This window comes from Manihot esculenta, chromosome 16 (genome assembly GCF_001659605.2).
Source record: "Manihot esculenta cultivar AM560-2 chromosome 16, M.esculenta_v8, whole genome shotgun sequence".
Lineage (NCBI taxonomy): Eukaryota > Viridiplantae > Streptophyta > Magnoliopsida > Malpighiales > Euphorbiaceae > Manihot > Manihot esculenta.
In genome coordinates this window covers 28917747-28934387 of record NC_035176.2, presented here as the reverse complement: position 1 = coordinate 28934387, position 16641 = coordinate 28917747, and the positions used below count along the sequence as shown (strand labels likewise).

The following is a 16641-nucleotide window of genomic DNA, read 5'->3' as shown; positions in this document are numbered from 1 at the left end:
TATATTAACAAAAGAAATTCCTAAAATGAATAAAATTAAAAATTTTACTGAAAAAATAAATTTAACTCTTAATTTAAATTTCAAGATCTGTCATTGATGATAGAGTGAGTCAAAAATATCAAAATTTATTTCTTAATCCAAATTTATCATCAAATTATTATTAAAGTGTCAAATAAATTTAAATAAAATTAAATTGACTAAGAAGAGTACAATTTATACTTTTATTTAGCATTCTAATGATATTTCAATGATAAATATAAGTTGAAAAAATGAAGTTTGATATTTTTAATCCTTATCATATAAACCAATAGTAAACTTGGAAACCAAAAGGTATTTTGGTAAAGGCAAGGCTTTCTCTTTCTTTCTCTCTCCTCCCCTCCCCTAAAAAGGAAAAAAGGAAAAACAACCTGCCTCCTGCTCCGAGTTGCCATCCTCTAGAAGTAAAAGAACTAATCGAATTGTTATCCACCTGGGTTATGAAATTTCTAATTCATCTTTTTCCAAGCCTGCAAGAAAATCTGGGAAATCTTGTTTCTTGAAGGTCAAAATAAAGATTATGTAAAAACGAAAAGATTATCAGTCTTCTGAGACAACAAGGTTATCCAGACATTGCAACTTGTAAGATCTTCAGACCATAACTGAACAAACCAAAGTAACAATAATATCAAAACAACAGTTAGACCTTATCAGAACTGCCAAAACATGATTGCTGAAAAGTAATAACACTGTAATGGAAAACTTCCCAAGCAGTTAAACGACCTCGAGCAAAACGTCTACTATCCACACAAAACCAGTAATAAGGAAAACTTCACTAAAACATATTTTCTTAGTAGTTTGCTTTCCATTAAAATTTGACCAGAAACTGCCGCTAGAGAAGGCATGTTTTACCACAAGCCAACCTGGGCAGCCAGGGCATAAGTTTCACAAGTTTGTTCTAAGTCTATTACACAAAACCTTTTCAGCTATAAATATAAATTTCACTCGTCCTAACAGTTAACCTCAGAGGGCTTTAGAGAAGTTTCTCAATTACTGCTGTACACTTTGAGCGTGGTTCTTGCAAGTTGCATGGCAGCCAACCCATACAAGTCATGGATTTTGGGAGAAACTCAAACTGAACATGGGATGCACAACCATCCACACTGTAGGATAGTGATTTTGTTATATTATGGTAGCATGGGATCGCCTGATGAAGCAAGCATTTGCACCTCTGTTTCCTCGCCAGGCCGTTTTGCAGGATAAATTGCCCCGGAGCCACCTGCACAAAAAATTAACCAAGTTAATCCATTTGAATATATACTAGACGGCCATCAGTCATAGTGACAACCAACAGTGGAAAGGGAGAAAAAGTAAGGTCTAATACTGAATATAGAATCAATGGATGGCCGTTTCGGTGACATACTTCCTTTGAGATCTGCAAACATTAAAACGGGTTATAAATTTAGTTTCTTTGCAATTACATTTTAGAGAAGCACAAAAAATAAGCAGAGAAGGAATTCAAACTTAACAGTAGACACTTGGATGTCCAGCCAAGAATCAGAAGTCAGAACTAATCAAAACCAAATTGATCACATTGTCTTTGAACCAGAACTGACCGGTTTCATTCCAGACCAAATCCAGATTTTACCTTATTTAAAAATATAAAAATATTTTTTTAAAAAGGACAACTGTTGGATTTGATCAAAATAGGAATAAAACTGAAAAGAACTTGTGGTCCAGTTCCAGTCCCCATGAAAACTGGCCCTCTCTGGCCAGGTCTATGCTTGGATACTCTTTGAACAAGAAATGATCCCTTTGACTTTCATTTTACTTCGTGTATCTCTTTATTTATTATGACCACTGAAACAACTGACATTCTTTAGTTAACCTGTTCTCCGATCACTTCATGGATGCCATTTCATAATCACGTATCGGTAAGGTCACCCAACCATTAACATGATAACGAGGATATACTCGGTGTGTTCAGCTTCAATTTAAATTTGTACACCCAACTTTTCTATCCTTGTGAACTTTTGTTTTTTACAGTCATGAAATTTTCACTACAATTTAACCCATAATACGAAGAGGTTGTTTCTTAGAAAATTTTATTCTCACCATTGCTGCAATGGTTATGCATAAATTCCACAGTTACAGATTGAACATACACCCTAAAATATACAAATGTGTGCAATCGATCTATAATATGAAGAATTAAAGGCACAGATCTTCAAGCACCTCAGACAATTATGTATAATGCAATATCCAAGACTAAGCATCAAAAGGTAAGTCTAAATCCTTTAGATCTTCTTATGTTCTAAAACTAAATGTCCCGAGTTTGTGCATGTGTATCTTGCAACATTCCAGTCCAGTGTTGGCCAAACCAGAAATTTTAAAGAGCCAACCACTCACTAGCAATGTCATAGGTCACCAAAAGGTATAGAAAGGACTCTTGCAATTGTATCTCAGTACGTGGCTTTCCCCATTTTTACAACACAAATGAAGAATATGGATCCAGAATTGTTTCACTCATCTGACTAACCAGTCTCCATGACATTGCCACTCCTCCTCCTACTGGACTGGTGCAAACTAGATGTACAGAATGATTTATTACTGACCAACACTGTGACAGTGAATTATCATCAAATATATGATATTGAACCGGAAACACCACAAAGTAAAAGTTGACATAGACATCAAATAAGAATGCTTCTTTTCACCAGTCCAATCTTAAAGAAGATGTTTTATCTTCCATGTGCAGATATGCCAATCAAAAATTTTTTCTCATGGTAGGAATGCAAAGTATTAATATGTTAAAGAAGCATCTTGTTCCACAATAATTAAAAAAATAGAAAAAAAAATCCATCTAATAATTTCCATTAAATAAATAACGCATATTGAACATAAATATAGCAATTATAGAGAAAGGAAATAAATAATGATACTTATTCAGAATTAAATTGCATACCAAAAGAATGAAGCCCTTTGACAGCATCAAAATTCTTGTAAGTATAGCCAACAAAACTTAAATCTTTGGGAGTTAATAGCATCTGCATCAAAAGGCAACTTTGTCTAAATCCACAGCAATTATATGAGAAATAGCACTCCTACAATGGAAGGGCTTGTTCTATTTACATCTGTTTTTCTGTAACACCAATAGTGTCTATTATTGAATAGAAAAGCAGGCAGTCAAACAAATAACTGAAAATGTTCAAAGAAAGTGAAACTATAATTCTTCATTTAATGCATTTCTTGTCAAAGAAAGTTGAATAGTAGTCTGAAATTAGAAATCAGGAAAAAGAAACAGCGAAAGACAAAGTGTATGTCATTAAAGGCCATGGAAACAAATTCTACAGTAAGCATCTAATTTAATTGTTTACATCTAACCAAAGCAGTGAAATAAACAGCACAAATGGTGTCATTCCACTTTTCCTATTGCACCCTTTTCTTTCTTCTCATGTTGCATGCTACAATTTCAGACTTGACCACATGAATTTCTAACACCTAGAAATTGCACTGTTTTACCTAGCCAATTAGTAAATCTTTGCCGTGATCACCTATTTATGTTTGAATTCAAATGTTATATTAAATCAGATGCAAACTACCTTGCCAATTAACAAACTTGCTCAAAATATATGCAGAAACCGCTCATACAAATTAATGCATCATAATTTATAGAAAAATGAACAACACCACACCTTCCTTGATGGTCCTGAGCCAGTTCTTGCTGGTGGAGGATTCATCTGAAGACAAATCGATAATTGCACTTACAATCTATAATTCTATAAAATACCATATCAAATTTGAAGTATAAGAAAAAGACATCACATATGATTAAGCTACAAAAGTAAAGCTAATTCCTGTTTAGTGGACTTTTATGGCCATAATTTAGGGGACATAATTTTTCCACAATTCTCAGGAAACGGGGGGGGGGGGGGGGGGGGGTGTTCAACAACCAAAATTTTCATTGCATGGTTTTACTATATTGTAGGCCAATAGTATACAAACTTTTAAAGGATGTATGTCAATATGCCACTTGTCAAAATGACAATGGTGATTCAGAATTCTTAATAATCGTAAGTACAATAAGATTTAGGATTTGACCAAAAGACTGCAAACCTAAATACTAAAAATTAATTAAGAGAAGGAAAAATCTATATATGGTGCCTGTGGTTTCACAAGTATATTATCTGTAACCAAGTTGAGGAAAAAAATGCTTATTGCAACTTCGAATAGTTTATAGGCATCACTACCTGCTGTGACATGACACTACACAAAAAAGTCAAAATTTTTGTTGTTATAAATTCAGCAGCATACTGCTAGTTTATTGCAATTAAAATAAGCCTTCTTTGAAATAAAATAAACAGAAGTTGTTCTAATAACAGTCCTAATTATAAATCTAGTTGTGATAAAATTGACAAAAGATGGTATTTTAACAGTGCAAGAAAAAGAGAAGCAAAGATGAGAAAAGTATAATACTTCATCAAATTTCATAAAGTTCTGGGTGTCTAACTCTCCATTGACTTCTGGTTTAAATGCTGCCTCCATTTCATAAAGTTTATCCCATACAATGTCCTTGAACCAAGGATGAGCCTGACACACAAAATCACAATTTCTGTACAGAAGAAACATGCTTGGAAAAAAAAAGGAAAGCAAGTGAAATAACTTGATGTTTCTCACTTTAATTTGGTGTGCTCCTCCAGTACCTAGCCTATGATCAACACCACACAGTAACCTACAAATGAGATCCTTTGCCTCAGGTGACAGCCTTGCATCTTCTGGGAATCGAAGGTGATTTCTCCAATGGACAATCTGAAAGTAATTGGCGTTTCAAGTTTATTAAAACCATAAATTAATTCCATTAATACTAAGAGAACCATTGTTTGATAAAGATTTATGAGAACAAGAAGAAAGGGGAGCAATAAAGGAAAGGTTTGTAACAAAGCATTAAGGAAAAACTATATGGTATGCCATTGGCTATGCTACAATAAAGGCTTGCTTGCATTGTTGTTAGAGTTGCTGTTGAAAAAGCACTTTTTAAACATAGTAGTTAGACAACGTTAAAAATTGATTTAAAATTATTTTTAACATGATTTAATAATAAGAACACCAAAATAACAAAACAGTTTTTCTCAAATTGCCTTTTTCAGCAGTAGCTAAAACAGTGCTTTTTCTGAAAAGCACTTACCCAACCTCAATGCCAAATAGGCTCTAAGAAATCATTCTAGTTTCCTCCAAAAAAATAATAGATAACTAACAACCTGATGAGAAGTGACCAACAATATGTCTAAACCAATACTATAAAAGTAGCTGACAAGCTATCCCCGGTAGAAAAGATAAGAACTACCCAAAATAGAAATGGCAAACTGACATTAAAAAATAAAAAATAAAAACATTATATTAAATTGAAGAAGAGTACAAAAAAGGAATGATGAGATCAGCTAAAGAAAATGGTAACAAACATAAGAATACAGTTTGTTACCTTTCTGCATGTAGTTATGGGGTCATCTGAGTAAAAAGGAGGGTATCCAACTAGCATTTCATACATTATTGCTCCTAGCGACCACCTGAAAGATGAAGAAAAGATACTAATAACGAGAACAGCATGTTAAAGCAAATATAAATGTATAGCATTCACAAAAGAGTATAAAAAACATAATAGAATTTTTATTTATCACCATTCTCAGGAATGAAACAGATATAATACAACACACAGAAATAAGATGATTGATAAGTCAAGATTGTAGAAAGATAATGTTTGTTGTTGTATTTCACAATAGAGATTACAACCTATTTCTACTTGAGAGACAATATCTAAATAGGAAGGAAAATCAAATCTATGATCATACAATCCTAAAATTAAATAACTGATCCATCTATCAATATTTACTTCCTATATTAACATATTTACTCCTTATAACTTATAACACTCCCCCTCAAGTTGGAGCATAAATGTTAATCATGCCCAACTTGTTACATATATAATCAATTTCAGTCATAAGAACAACCTACCCAAAACAATCAAAATAAATAAAGGATCAGAAGAACAGAACCCGTGAATAGTAACCGATGAACAGTAGCCATGAACCGTTTCCGTGAACAATACCCGATGAACAGTGCTCGATGTCTCCACATATTACTCCTTATGGGTAATCCAAATGTACAGAACCCTAAGTCTCTAAATGTTACTCTTTATGAGTAATCCCGATGAACAAAATCTTAAGTCTCCAAATGTTACTCTTTTACGGATAACCCAAATGAACAAAGTTCTAAGTCTCCAAATGTTACCCTTTATGGGTAACCCCGATGAACAGAGTCCTAAGTCTCCAAATATTACCCTTTATGGATAACTCCGATGAACAGAGCCCTAAGTCTCTAAATGTTACCCTTTATGGGTAATCCCGATGAACAAAGTCCTAAATCTCCAAACGTTATCTTTTATGGGTAACCTAAATTTATGGGTAACCTAAATGAACAGAGCTTTAAGTCTCCAAATGTTACTTTGGTAAACCCAAACGAATAGAGTTCTAAGTCTTCAAATGTTACCCTTTATGGGCAATCCCGATGAATAGAGCCCTAAATCTCCAAATGTTACCCTTTATGGGTAACCCAAATGAACAGAGCCCTAAGTCTCCAAATGTTAAGTAACCCAAATGAATAGAGCCCTAAGTCTCCAAATGTTACCCTTTACGGGTAACACAAAATCACGTTTTACCTGTCTTAACCACTACCGAAGACGTTGGAATAATTTTAATGATATGGGTCTTACTATCAAAAACCATTTCAACCAAAATTCTATACTCCTTTACCTTCAAACGAATTAAAGGAAGATAACCTAACACCCAAACAGCAAACGAATCACAGATCTGACAAGCGGGTTGCAAGACAACTAAACGCCTCCACCCAATATCCAAACGGCAAACGAACTGCAGATCTGATAAGCGGGTTGTAAAGCAACTTCGGCGTCCTCTCTAGGTGGACGATGAGAGACAAATATTACCCTAGATAGGTAACACAAAAGAACAGGAGCTCTAAGTCTTCAAAAATTTTAAAACTTGACGAGAGAGAAAAAAAAAAAAATCTCTACGAGTATAGCTCTGATACCATGTAGAAAGATAATGTTTGTTGTTGTATTTCACAATAGAGATTACAACCTATTTATACATGAGAGACAATATCTAAATAGGAAGGAAAATCAAATCTATGATCATACAATCCTAAAATTAAATAACTGATCCATCTATCAATATTTACTTCCTATATTAACATATTTACTCCTTATAACTTATAACAAAGATAAAGTAAATAATAATAAAAGAAACCTTAAAACTATCAACATTAAAACTAAGAACAAACTAGAGAATTTTATACACAATCAAGAGAGGAAAACTAACCAGTCACACTCCATGCCATATCCTTTCTTCAGTAATACTTCAGGAGCGATGTAATCTGGTGTTCCAACAGTAGAAAATGCCTTTCACAGAAATATAAGAAATTTCTAGCTGTTATATTCAAAAAAATGTCACCATAATATCTCAATAACCATGGTTTTTTTTGTATCAATTATGTGCAATGTTAATAAGATAATGCTATAGGCAAACCTTTTAGACATATGTGTGCCTTTCTAACCTCTAAGTTATAGAGTTTATAAAGGGAATGATCAGGGATATTACCCATAAGTTCATTCTGAAAGCAAAAAATGCACATACTGTCTATGTACACACCATTAGATATCATGTGCGATGCTCAATCTACTATTAAAACCATTAGAATTTATGGAGAGGCTAGCAGTAGAGTACTGACTAAATATTGCTAATCAGTTAATAGGGAAAAGTATATGGGTGGTATGTCAATTTGGCCACAATACCGACATGAAGAACAACAAAATCAAGTGCATTGAAATTTCAGCAACTATTATTATTGTGCTCATGTTCATAGCAAACAAGTTATTGGAAACCAAAGTAAAACAGATGTATTTCAAAAGAAATGTAGGAATGAAACAACATAGAATTTCCCAAGGATTAATGATAAAAAATATAAATCTTTCATCCAATTTATAGATATGGCCAATTTTTTTAACTTCCAAATAAGCATATTTGAGAAGAAAGAATGTAGAGCAAGAAGATGCAGCAAGAAGATCCAGATTCCTCGTTTCTTTTTTTTTCTTAATTATTATTTCTTAGTGTTAAATAATAATAAATACTTTTTCAAAATCTCAAACTTAAAATATCACATAAGATGCTAATGGGAAAAATTTACTGAATAAAACATAGGCTAATGCTATATAGCAATTAAGAGTTTAGTATGCCCTTCCAAATTTGGCTACAATCAACATTAATGTATATACTTGACAAAATTCAAAGGATTCTACATGCTTGCAAATTTCACCAAAATTTTGGATTTTTTTGGGTCATTAGCTTATTTCTTAATGGCTATAGGTACTCCTTCACAAAAACAATGGATGAAATTTTACATCCTTTAAAAAATTATGTTCCTCATCTTACAATTTCACAAAAGTAATTGAGCCGTTCTCATACTTGTTCATATAGATATCAGCAAAATGCACTTTTAGAAGTATAACATATCTATAAAGAAAGTTCCTTACCAACTTCCTCCTGTTCATTTGCCAGTGTTGAAGCTGTTCATGGCGGCTTTTCCAATTACTTTTATTGTCCGCATCAGGGATACTTCCATCAATGTCCATTGGTTCACTCATATTTTCATCATCAGTTGTCTTATTTTCAGGAATCACAGATAAAGCTGTACAATCAAGAGGCTTACAAAGGCCAAAATCAGATAGCTTCATATGACCATTTTTATCCAGAAGAAGGTTATCAGGCTTTATATCTCTGAAAAGAAAATGAATGAAACACAATTAGAAAGTGCAAATAGCAAGATAAGCAACTATAGTTCCAATTTCAAGCTAATTTTGAGCATATTTACAACAGATGACTTTCAACCTGTGAATGTAATTATGCTTGTGAATTGACTCAATCGCAAGGACGCTCTGAGCAATGTAAAACCTAGCCACATTTTCAGTTAAGGTATCCTCCCTCATTAGCAGAGTCATCATATCACCACCAGGAAGATATTCCATAATCAAATACAAATCCTCAGCATCCTGAAATGAGTAATAGAGTTTGACGATGCAGTGGCTTGCAACTTCTGCCAGCAAGTTCCTTTCAGCTCTAACATGTTCTACCTGTTGAGGAAACACATTCAGTAAGAACATCAAAGAAGTACATAAAAAGCAATACAGCACTAGCATCAGTCACAAAAGAGTGTGTATCCCAACTAATAAAAGCAAAAGGATGATTGCAACTACATAATGCACTTTAAATTTTTGCAAAAACAAAAAGAAACAGCTTACCCTCAAGGTATTTGTAAATTGTGATTAACTTTACAATGTTATATTTACCATTGATAGAGTAAACAACATCATTTTAAAATATGCTCCCATTTCAAAGAAGCACCTAAATATTAGCACCAGAAGCCAAGCATACATTAAATAGAAAATAAATCCATAAATTATAGAGATGTAAATAACAGAAAGGTCATGCCAGAACTTTAGGGGCAGCAAGCCCGCACCGTTGTAATATAACATATCTATACATTGTCATCGTGCATATACATTGCAGTAGACTAATTGAGGTATGTATCCAACATATAGTAATATCAAGAAGCTTAGAGGTAACAGGATATACAAGTTATAATATGTATAATTTCACCTGTCCTCTCATTAGCATTTCAGATTTCTTTAACTTTTTCATGGCATAAATATTGCCAGATTTCTTCTCTCGGCACAAGCGGACCTGTTCTCAGATGAAGTATAAAAAATAAATATATTACAAACTGCCAAGTACCAACAAATGATAAACAGAAAATATGAGGGGGGAAAAAAAAGAAGAATAGTCAAATAAAAGAAAAAAAAAAAAAAGAAAATCTAATGAAATGATGAATTATTCAATGCATTGCTCATGTATCATGCACATCGCTAACCTCACCAAAGGCTCCTCTACCAATGATGGTCAAAAGCTCAAAATCATCAACACAAATCTTATGCCTTTTGAGTCGTATAAATTCTGTCTCTTTTCTTTCCAAGTCTTTAATCAGATTGATCTGTTCCTCCTTGGGCACATCAGAAGAAGCTAGTTTCCTTTCTAACACCCACCGTCTGCAGTAGAATAAGCCAATCACAATATCAAGAGTCAAAAACTGCATGTCTAAACCAAGCATGCTCTTAAAGAATATGAAAAAGCATCTTTAAATCAAATTTTTATACTGCCTTGGCATTTCTTGGGAGAATAAAAACAAAAATATTGATTGCAACATGTTCTTTATTTATCCAGAATTCATCTTTTGGAAGCAACAATTTAAGAACCAATGATATGAAGTTGTAGTGAACACACCTCTTTGACAATATGTGCATTGATCAAATGAAGCTTTATAAAGTAAAGAAAATAAGATATCAATTTAATTTTAATCAACAAGATAGAAAATGATGCCTTTACCATGACATAAGACCTATCCAACCATGCAAAAGGAAATTCTACAGCATCCTAGAGTTGTATAATTGTACAAAAATCTCATGTTATCAAATACTATGCTGAAGATTTTTTTTTATATAAAAAAAAAAGAAGAAAAAAGTACATTTCTAAATAAGTGTTTTCTTTCCAACTGTTCCAACATAATAGCAGGAGATTGGTCCCATTGCATGAATCACAAGGTCATGATTCTACTAATATAAGACATTTAGATAGTGCAAGTAACTCAAAGATGAACACAAGAGATGATAGAAAGGAGAAATTAATCATAAAATAATGAGCACCAGTGACAGATCTAAGGAGGACTGGCAAGGGCCACTTCCCCTCTGAAATTTTAATTTTTAAATGGGAGTAACTTAATATAAGTTTATTTTTAATAAACTGCTATTTTTAACCCTCTAAATTCTTTTTAAAAAAATAAGATGGTTGATTTTTTTAATTGCTAATAACTCCTTAAAAATTTAATGAGTTCAAATTTAATAAATTAGGATTACATTTTTTTCTAAGAATCTAATTTCAATTAAATTAGAATTAGTTTAGTAAGATTATATTGAATTTAAACTTATTAAATGTATACTTTGATCCCCTAGGTGTAAATTTTGCATTGCCTCCCTTAAGTGTAAATGCTATGTCTGTTGTTGAGCACATATAGTTTGTAATGGATGAGGAATTAATAGTAAGTCTATGGAAATTTCTCAAGTATAACTTCCTAGTTTGCTAACGATAATCAAGTTCAGTTGGTGTGGAACTTTCTTGAAAAAGAAAGAAAAGAAGCAGAAAGCTTTAGTTTGTGAGAACTTTCTTGTGCAGAACTTAGGGGAGGCAAAAATCCCACTAGTGCTATTTTGAATGCACTTGCATAACGTCAATCCTTTTTCTGTTTCCCCATTTTTGAATATAATTTATCCTTGAGAAAAATAATGCAGTTCTGAAGGCAGGCTCTAATAAATCATATTTGATGGCTTTTGTTTTAATAAATCATCCTGTTGCAGAAGTGACACATTAAGCTTCAGTATCTCCTAGAATTGAAGGGAAAAAAAAACACACTCTACGACCTTGGGAACTCATCTTCGCTAATTGACCTTCCTAGACCATTCTGGTTGATAAATGATTACATATTAAACAATGAATTAAAAGCATCTTGCTCTCAACTCAACTAATACTTCATCAAAGTTACAAACCAGCATGGATTAAGAATATTAAATTATTAGGTTAACTATATGAAATTTATTGAACTCCCAATTTAACAGCCAAGAGAAGGAGAGGAGGTTGGGGAGAAAGGAATTATTGAGAATTGTTGCGCTCATCACATGCGGTGTTTGGCTATCCAAAATTTACAGGAGAGTAGTGAATGCATTCTTTTCTGAGTTCCAAATACACGGTTTCTTACTTTCTTTACTTCACCTTCATTTCTCAGCTACCAGACAAAGAAACTGATATGTACAGACAAATCAAAAGGAAGCCATACACCAACCCGCCATTAAGAACAAGTCATAATTTAATGTATATTTCACTTTTCAGATCACAATCTAGTTTTAACAGTAACTTTCATAGAACGAGAAAGCAAATCATTGAATCAACTAAGCCTAACACTTGTGTACAGCTCCACCAAAGAAGACATTCTCGATTTCTATCTCGGTTCCCCAAATAAAGCACACTTTAACATTCCAAAATCTCAATTGAACCTTTCACAGCAGCCAAACAGAGCATTAAATATCATTTAGCATCGCGAATTCTAATCAATCAATTGCCAGTAGAGTGAGTGTGTGTATGTGTGTGTGAGAGAGAGAGAGAGATAGAGAGAGGTACCTCTCCTTTCGTTCTTGAATATTCTTCATCTGAGCTCTGTAGTGGTTCTCTATGAACTGCTTCGCTGCAGCCACTTTCTCCATCGTCAAGCTCGATCCCAAGACCTCCTCTTCTCCGTTCTCCTCCACTATATCCTCCATTCCCTCGGTCTCTCCTCTCTCTCTAGAATCTACAAGCGTAATTTCCTTTACGAATTTCTCTTCCTCACTTAGAATCTCTGAAGCTCAATCTTTGGAATTCTCTATCTCTAAAACCTCTCCCTCACACTCTCTCTCTCTAAAAAGCACACTCTCTCTGAAACTCATTTATTGCAACAATGAGGAGATGATGCGAATAGAGAACCTCAAAAAGCCCCCAAATGCGAGGTTTTTTAATCCTCTGCACCGACCTTGTGCGCACTGAAAAAATCATCGAATCGTATATTGCCACATCAACATTCGGCTTCTTAACCCCCTTGGTCTACATGACGTGGCAGATCGTAGACTAGTACGAAAAGCAGAAGAAAAAACCCTTCATAAAATTAACCAGTGAGTTTAACGATTGTTGTCATAAAAGGTGAGTGACGGGATCACGCGCGCTAATATTAAGCGTGAGGAGGAGAAAAGTGTCGCTTTCGGAACAGGAATGACGTAGCAGCGCATTTTAGTACAAATAGAGCTACAGGGAGGGCCCACGTAGTTGCGTGTGATTGGAAGGTGTTGTTCAGACGCCACCAGTGTGATGTGGATGTATTAATTCTCTGGTCCGTGATTGGGTGTCTCTGCATAAAGTGTGAGTTGGTCTCTTCTGTTCTGCATTCGCACGTTTAATTGCTATATTTATTTGACTGTACTTGCGTGCGATGCTAGATCCATCCCTGGATCGGAGTTGGCACTTCACTTAATACTTAAAATGAAAATTTTCACCGTTTTGTAATTAATAATAAAGTTCATTGGATAATTTTTTTTGGAAAAATAATAAAAAAAACTATTGATTAGGGTATTACATTAAAGTTCTATGAATATAAATTTAAAATTATAATTATACTGTCAAAATTTATAATAATTTTTTACTATTTAATTTTGAGGTCTAAGGATCTCAAAATATGAAAAATAATTTTATTTTTATTAATAAAATATATTTTTTATTGACTAAAATTTTTAAATATTTCAAATGTTAAAAAATATAAAAAAAAATTTACGATAAAATATTTTTCATAAAATAAACAGAGTTTTAATAGAAAAGGTGTATCCTCCATTGCGCATGATTCATTAAAAAATTAATTGTAAATAAAATTTTATATAATTATATAGAATTTTATTTTATTTTTAAATAAAAATTTTATACATTAAAAAAATAATTTTTTCATTTCAAATTAAAAAAAATTGAAAAAAACTATATTGAATTGAATTTTTTGAAATTTTTTATTTTAAGTAAGGGCATGTCTTCTATTATTTATTATTTATCAAGCAATAAATAATATAAAAATTAATTGCTAATATAATCCAGATAATATGCTTGTATCATTCTGAGTCTAAGATACTTTTGTTCAAATGTAATGTTTTTACACAGATTATTATGGGATAAGATTGGATTTAGGAGTTGAACAAGTAAACAATGGATATGTATCAAAATTAAAAGTAAGTACATGTTTGTACTTTTTGTCATTAATCTATTAAATATTTCATTAAAATTATAATACATTAATTGAAATACTTGAATGTTAGCTAAAATCTCTCCTTATTTTTATAGAGATAGAAATTCTCTTTTATCTCTACTATACGTTCAGGGTTTCGAATTTTTTTTTTTTACTACCTTATCAATCTCTTTTGTAGGAAATTCTTTTTTCTAATCTATTGTAGGTTTGTACTCTATCCATTGTTGGAGTGGTGTCGAATATGATTATACTTTTTTGTGTATGTCAATTTGAATTTTTATAAAAGATTTTTTAAGATATCTACAAAATTCATTTTTTTTCCTTTTTTTATGTTGTATCAATATTTTGGTTAGTTTTATTAATTATTTTATAGGAGGTTTAACATAAGATTGAGAGTGATATCTTAGAAACGATTTTCATATCTATATAAATACTCCAGTTCATTAATAGTCATAAGAAAATAAGAAACCGAGAGTCTCACTCAATTCTGACTCCATGGATTTTAGATTATTTTGAAATTTGAAATTAGTTTGGTATTTGATGTGGCTGGAAAACAAAATTGTGATGTGATTAACTAAATCTGCAAGAAAGAAAACGTGAGATGATGAATGTCCACGCCAGCCACTCCAATGCTCAAGTTAGTAAATTGGAGAATATGACAAATGTAAAAAATTATTTAGAACTTATGTAATTGTATAAGAAAACAATGTATTTTTATTTCTGTGATAATCTCTCTTTATATTTAAGAGAATGAAGTTAAATATAACAATTTTTGATAATTCGTTGATGATGTAGCCAATTTATTGATAAAGGATTCTGCCGAACTAATTGGTCGGGATTCTGCAATTACAGACATAACAGGAGTGCTAAATTATGTCTGCTAATAGTAACATTATACCAAAACTCGATCTATTAAAAAGAGAGTGAGTCTTGATGATAAATCAAATGTCATGGTGTCCGAATCTTCTTTTTTTCAAATGAAATCGTATGCCTAATATCATATTCTTAATACATGAATTCTATCTTGTAGTAACGGTTTACATCTTTGTGCAGCAGCAACTTTATGCTTTTAACGCCTTCTGTTGTTGTCCTAGTTTGAGCATTGCATGGTCTCTAGTTCCTCGTACTTGTGATTTGGTGGTCTTTTCTTGGTTGTGTACTGCTCCACCTTGAAAATAATTTTAAGATTAGAGTTCTGTGATGAATGTTGTGAGATTATTTATAGGTTTTTGAATAATACTAAAGTAATTTTGTATAAAAATTTAGAATAAAATCATTAAAATTTAGGATTTCAATAAGTGAGATTATTTATAGTTTTTTGATATATTATAGTTAATTTATATTTAATTATTATCTTTTTATAAATTTAAATGTTTAATAATTTTGTTGTTAGTTTAGGTAAAGCTAAGAAAAATTTGTGTTATATAAACACTACCTTTTCAATTATTAATTATGCATAAGTATAAATATATTTAAATTTCTCAAAATATATGATTAATAGCTGAAAGTTAGTATTTATATAAATATATATTTTCTTTAAGATGATTTTTTTAATTTAAATTCTTGTTAGTTTAAATGTGTTATTTCAGAAATAGCTAAAGTTATTTTTTCTCTACGAAGAGAATAAAAATCTTTAATTTTTTTAAAAAGTTAAAAAAAAAACAATTAAATAGAAATAATTTTTATATTTTTTAACAAATTTTAAGTTTTCTAAGTTACTCAAATTAAATAAAACCTAAGTATTTAATAAAGTAATAGTACAGAAAGTATATAATTTTACCTTTGTTCCATAATAATTATTTTTTTTTAATCTCATATTATCTATCATTTTGAAAACTTTAAGAAAATATTAATATTTTTTTATATGTATCCTATTAATTTTTAAGTCATTTAATATTAATATATAAAAAATATAATTATATTAAAAGGTATTTTAAATAAATTATTGTAATTTTTTAAAATTAAAGTCATTTAATATTAATATATAAAGAATATAATTATATAAAGAATATTTTAAATAAATTATTATAATTCTTTTAAAAAAGTTACAGTCATTTAATATTAATATATGAAAAATATAATTATATAAAAGATATTTTAAATAAATTATTATAATTTTTTTTAAAATTAAAAATATTAATTATTTTTATTAATTTGAGTTAAATGGAGTTACAACATTCGTGTACAAGTAAGACGTAAATGGTTGTGTAAAATTAGTTAGTGGTGGCCGCAAACAAATTGTGTTTTAAAAAACACTTTGCAGTGAAATCTTAGCACAGTCTAGCTGTGAACCGGCAACATGCTGCCATTACCTGTCATCTTGCGGTGTGTTGCGCTGTACAATAATTAAGCCCACGTGGGTTGGATCCACTGCAAGACGCTGTTTGTTTCTCTTTTCTGCACCCGCTTATTTGGCATATTATAATTGGTTGCCTTACATATTAAAGACAAAATAATCACCGTCAAACTTGTAATAATATTTTTTAAAAATTACTATTTAATTTTTATAATATAAAAAAAATCATTAATTAATTTATTAATCAATTTTTTTTATTAATTTTACTATTTAATTTTTATTTTTTTTAAAAATTATTAATTAATAATTCAAATTTTCAAAAAATTTATTAAAAAATATTAATTACCTTAATATTTTTAAAATACAACATCAGGCGTGAAACT

The 16641-nt window shown here is 31.2% G+C and overlaps 1 protein-coding gene across 2 annotated transcripts; it reads right to left on the bottom strand.

Annotated features, from left to right (window-relative positions):
* Positions 1 to 807: 807 nt before the first annotated feature.
* LOC110603447 (serine/threonine-protein kinase tricornered) lies at positions 808 to 12653 on the bottom strand. 2 transcript variants are annotated; one of them, XM_021741180.2, is made up of 13 exons: positions 12327 to 12652; positions 9973 to 10147; positions 9702 to 9785; positions 8934 to 9175; positions 8579 to 8822; positions 7368 to 7447; positions 5456 to 5540; positions 4654 to 4785; positions 4453 to 4566; positions 3672 to 3716; positions 2942 to 3023; positions 1361 to 1411; positions 808 to 1255 (listed from the first exon to the last, which is right to left on the bottom strand). In XM_021741180.2, the coding sequence occupies exons 1-13, from the start codon at positions 12464 to 12466 to the stop codon at positions 1164 to 1166; spliced, it is 1566 nt and encodes a 521-aa protein (XP_021596872.1). In that variant the 5' UTR covers positions 12467 to 12652; the 3' UTR covers positions 808 to 1163. The 2 variants fall into 2 exon arrangements, with proteins under 2 accessions (XP_021596872.1, XP_043807783.1); XM_043951848.1 differs by lacking the exon at positions 3672 to 3716 and having other exon boundaries at positions 12327 to 12653.
* Between the last annotated feature and the right edge of the window lie 3988 nt (positions 12654 to 16641).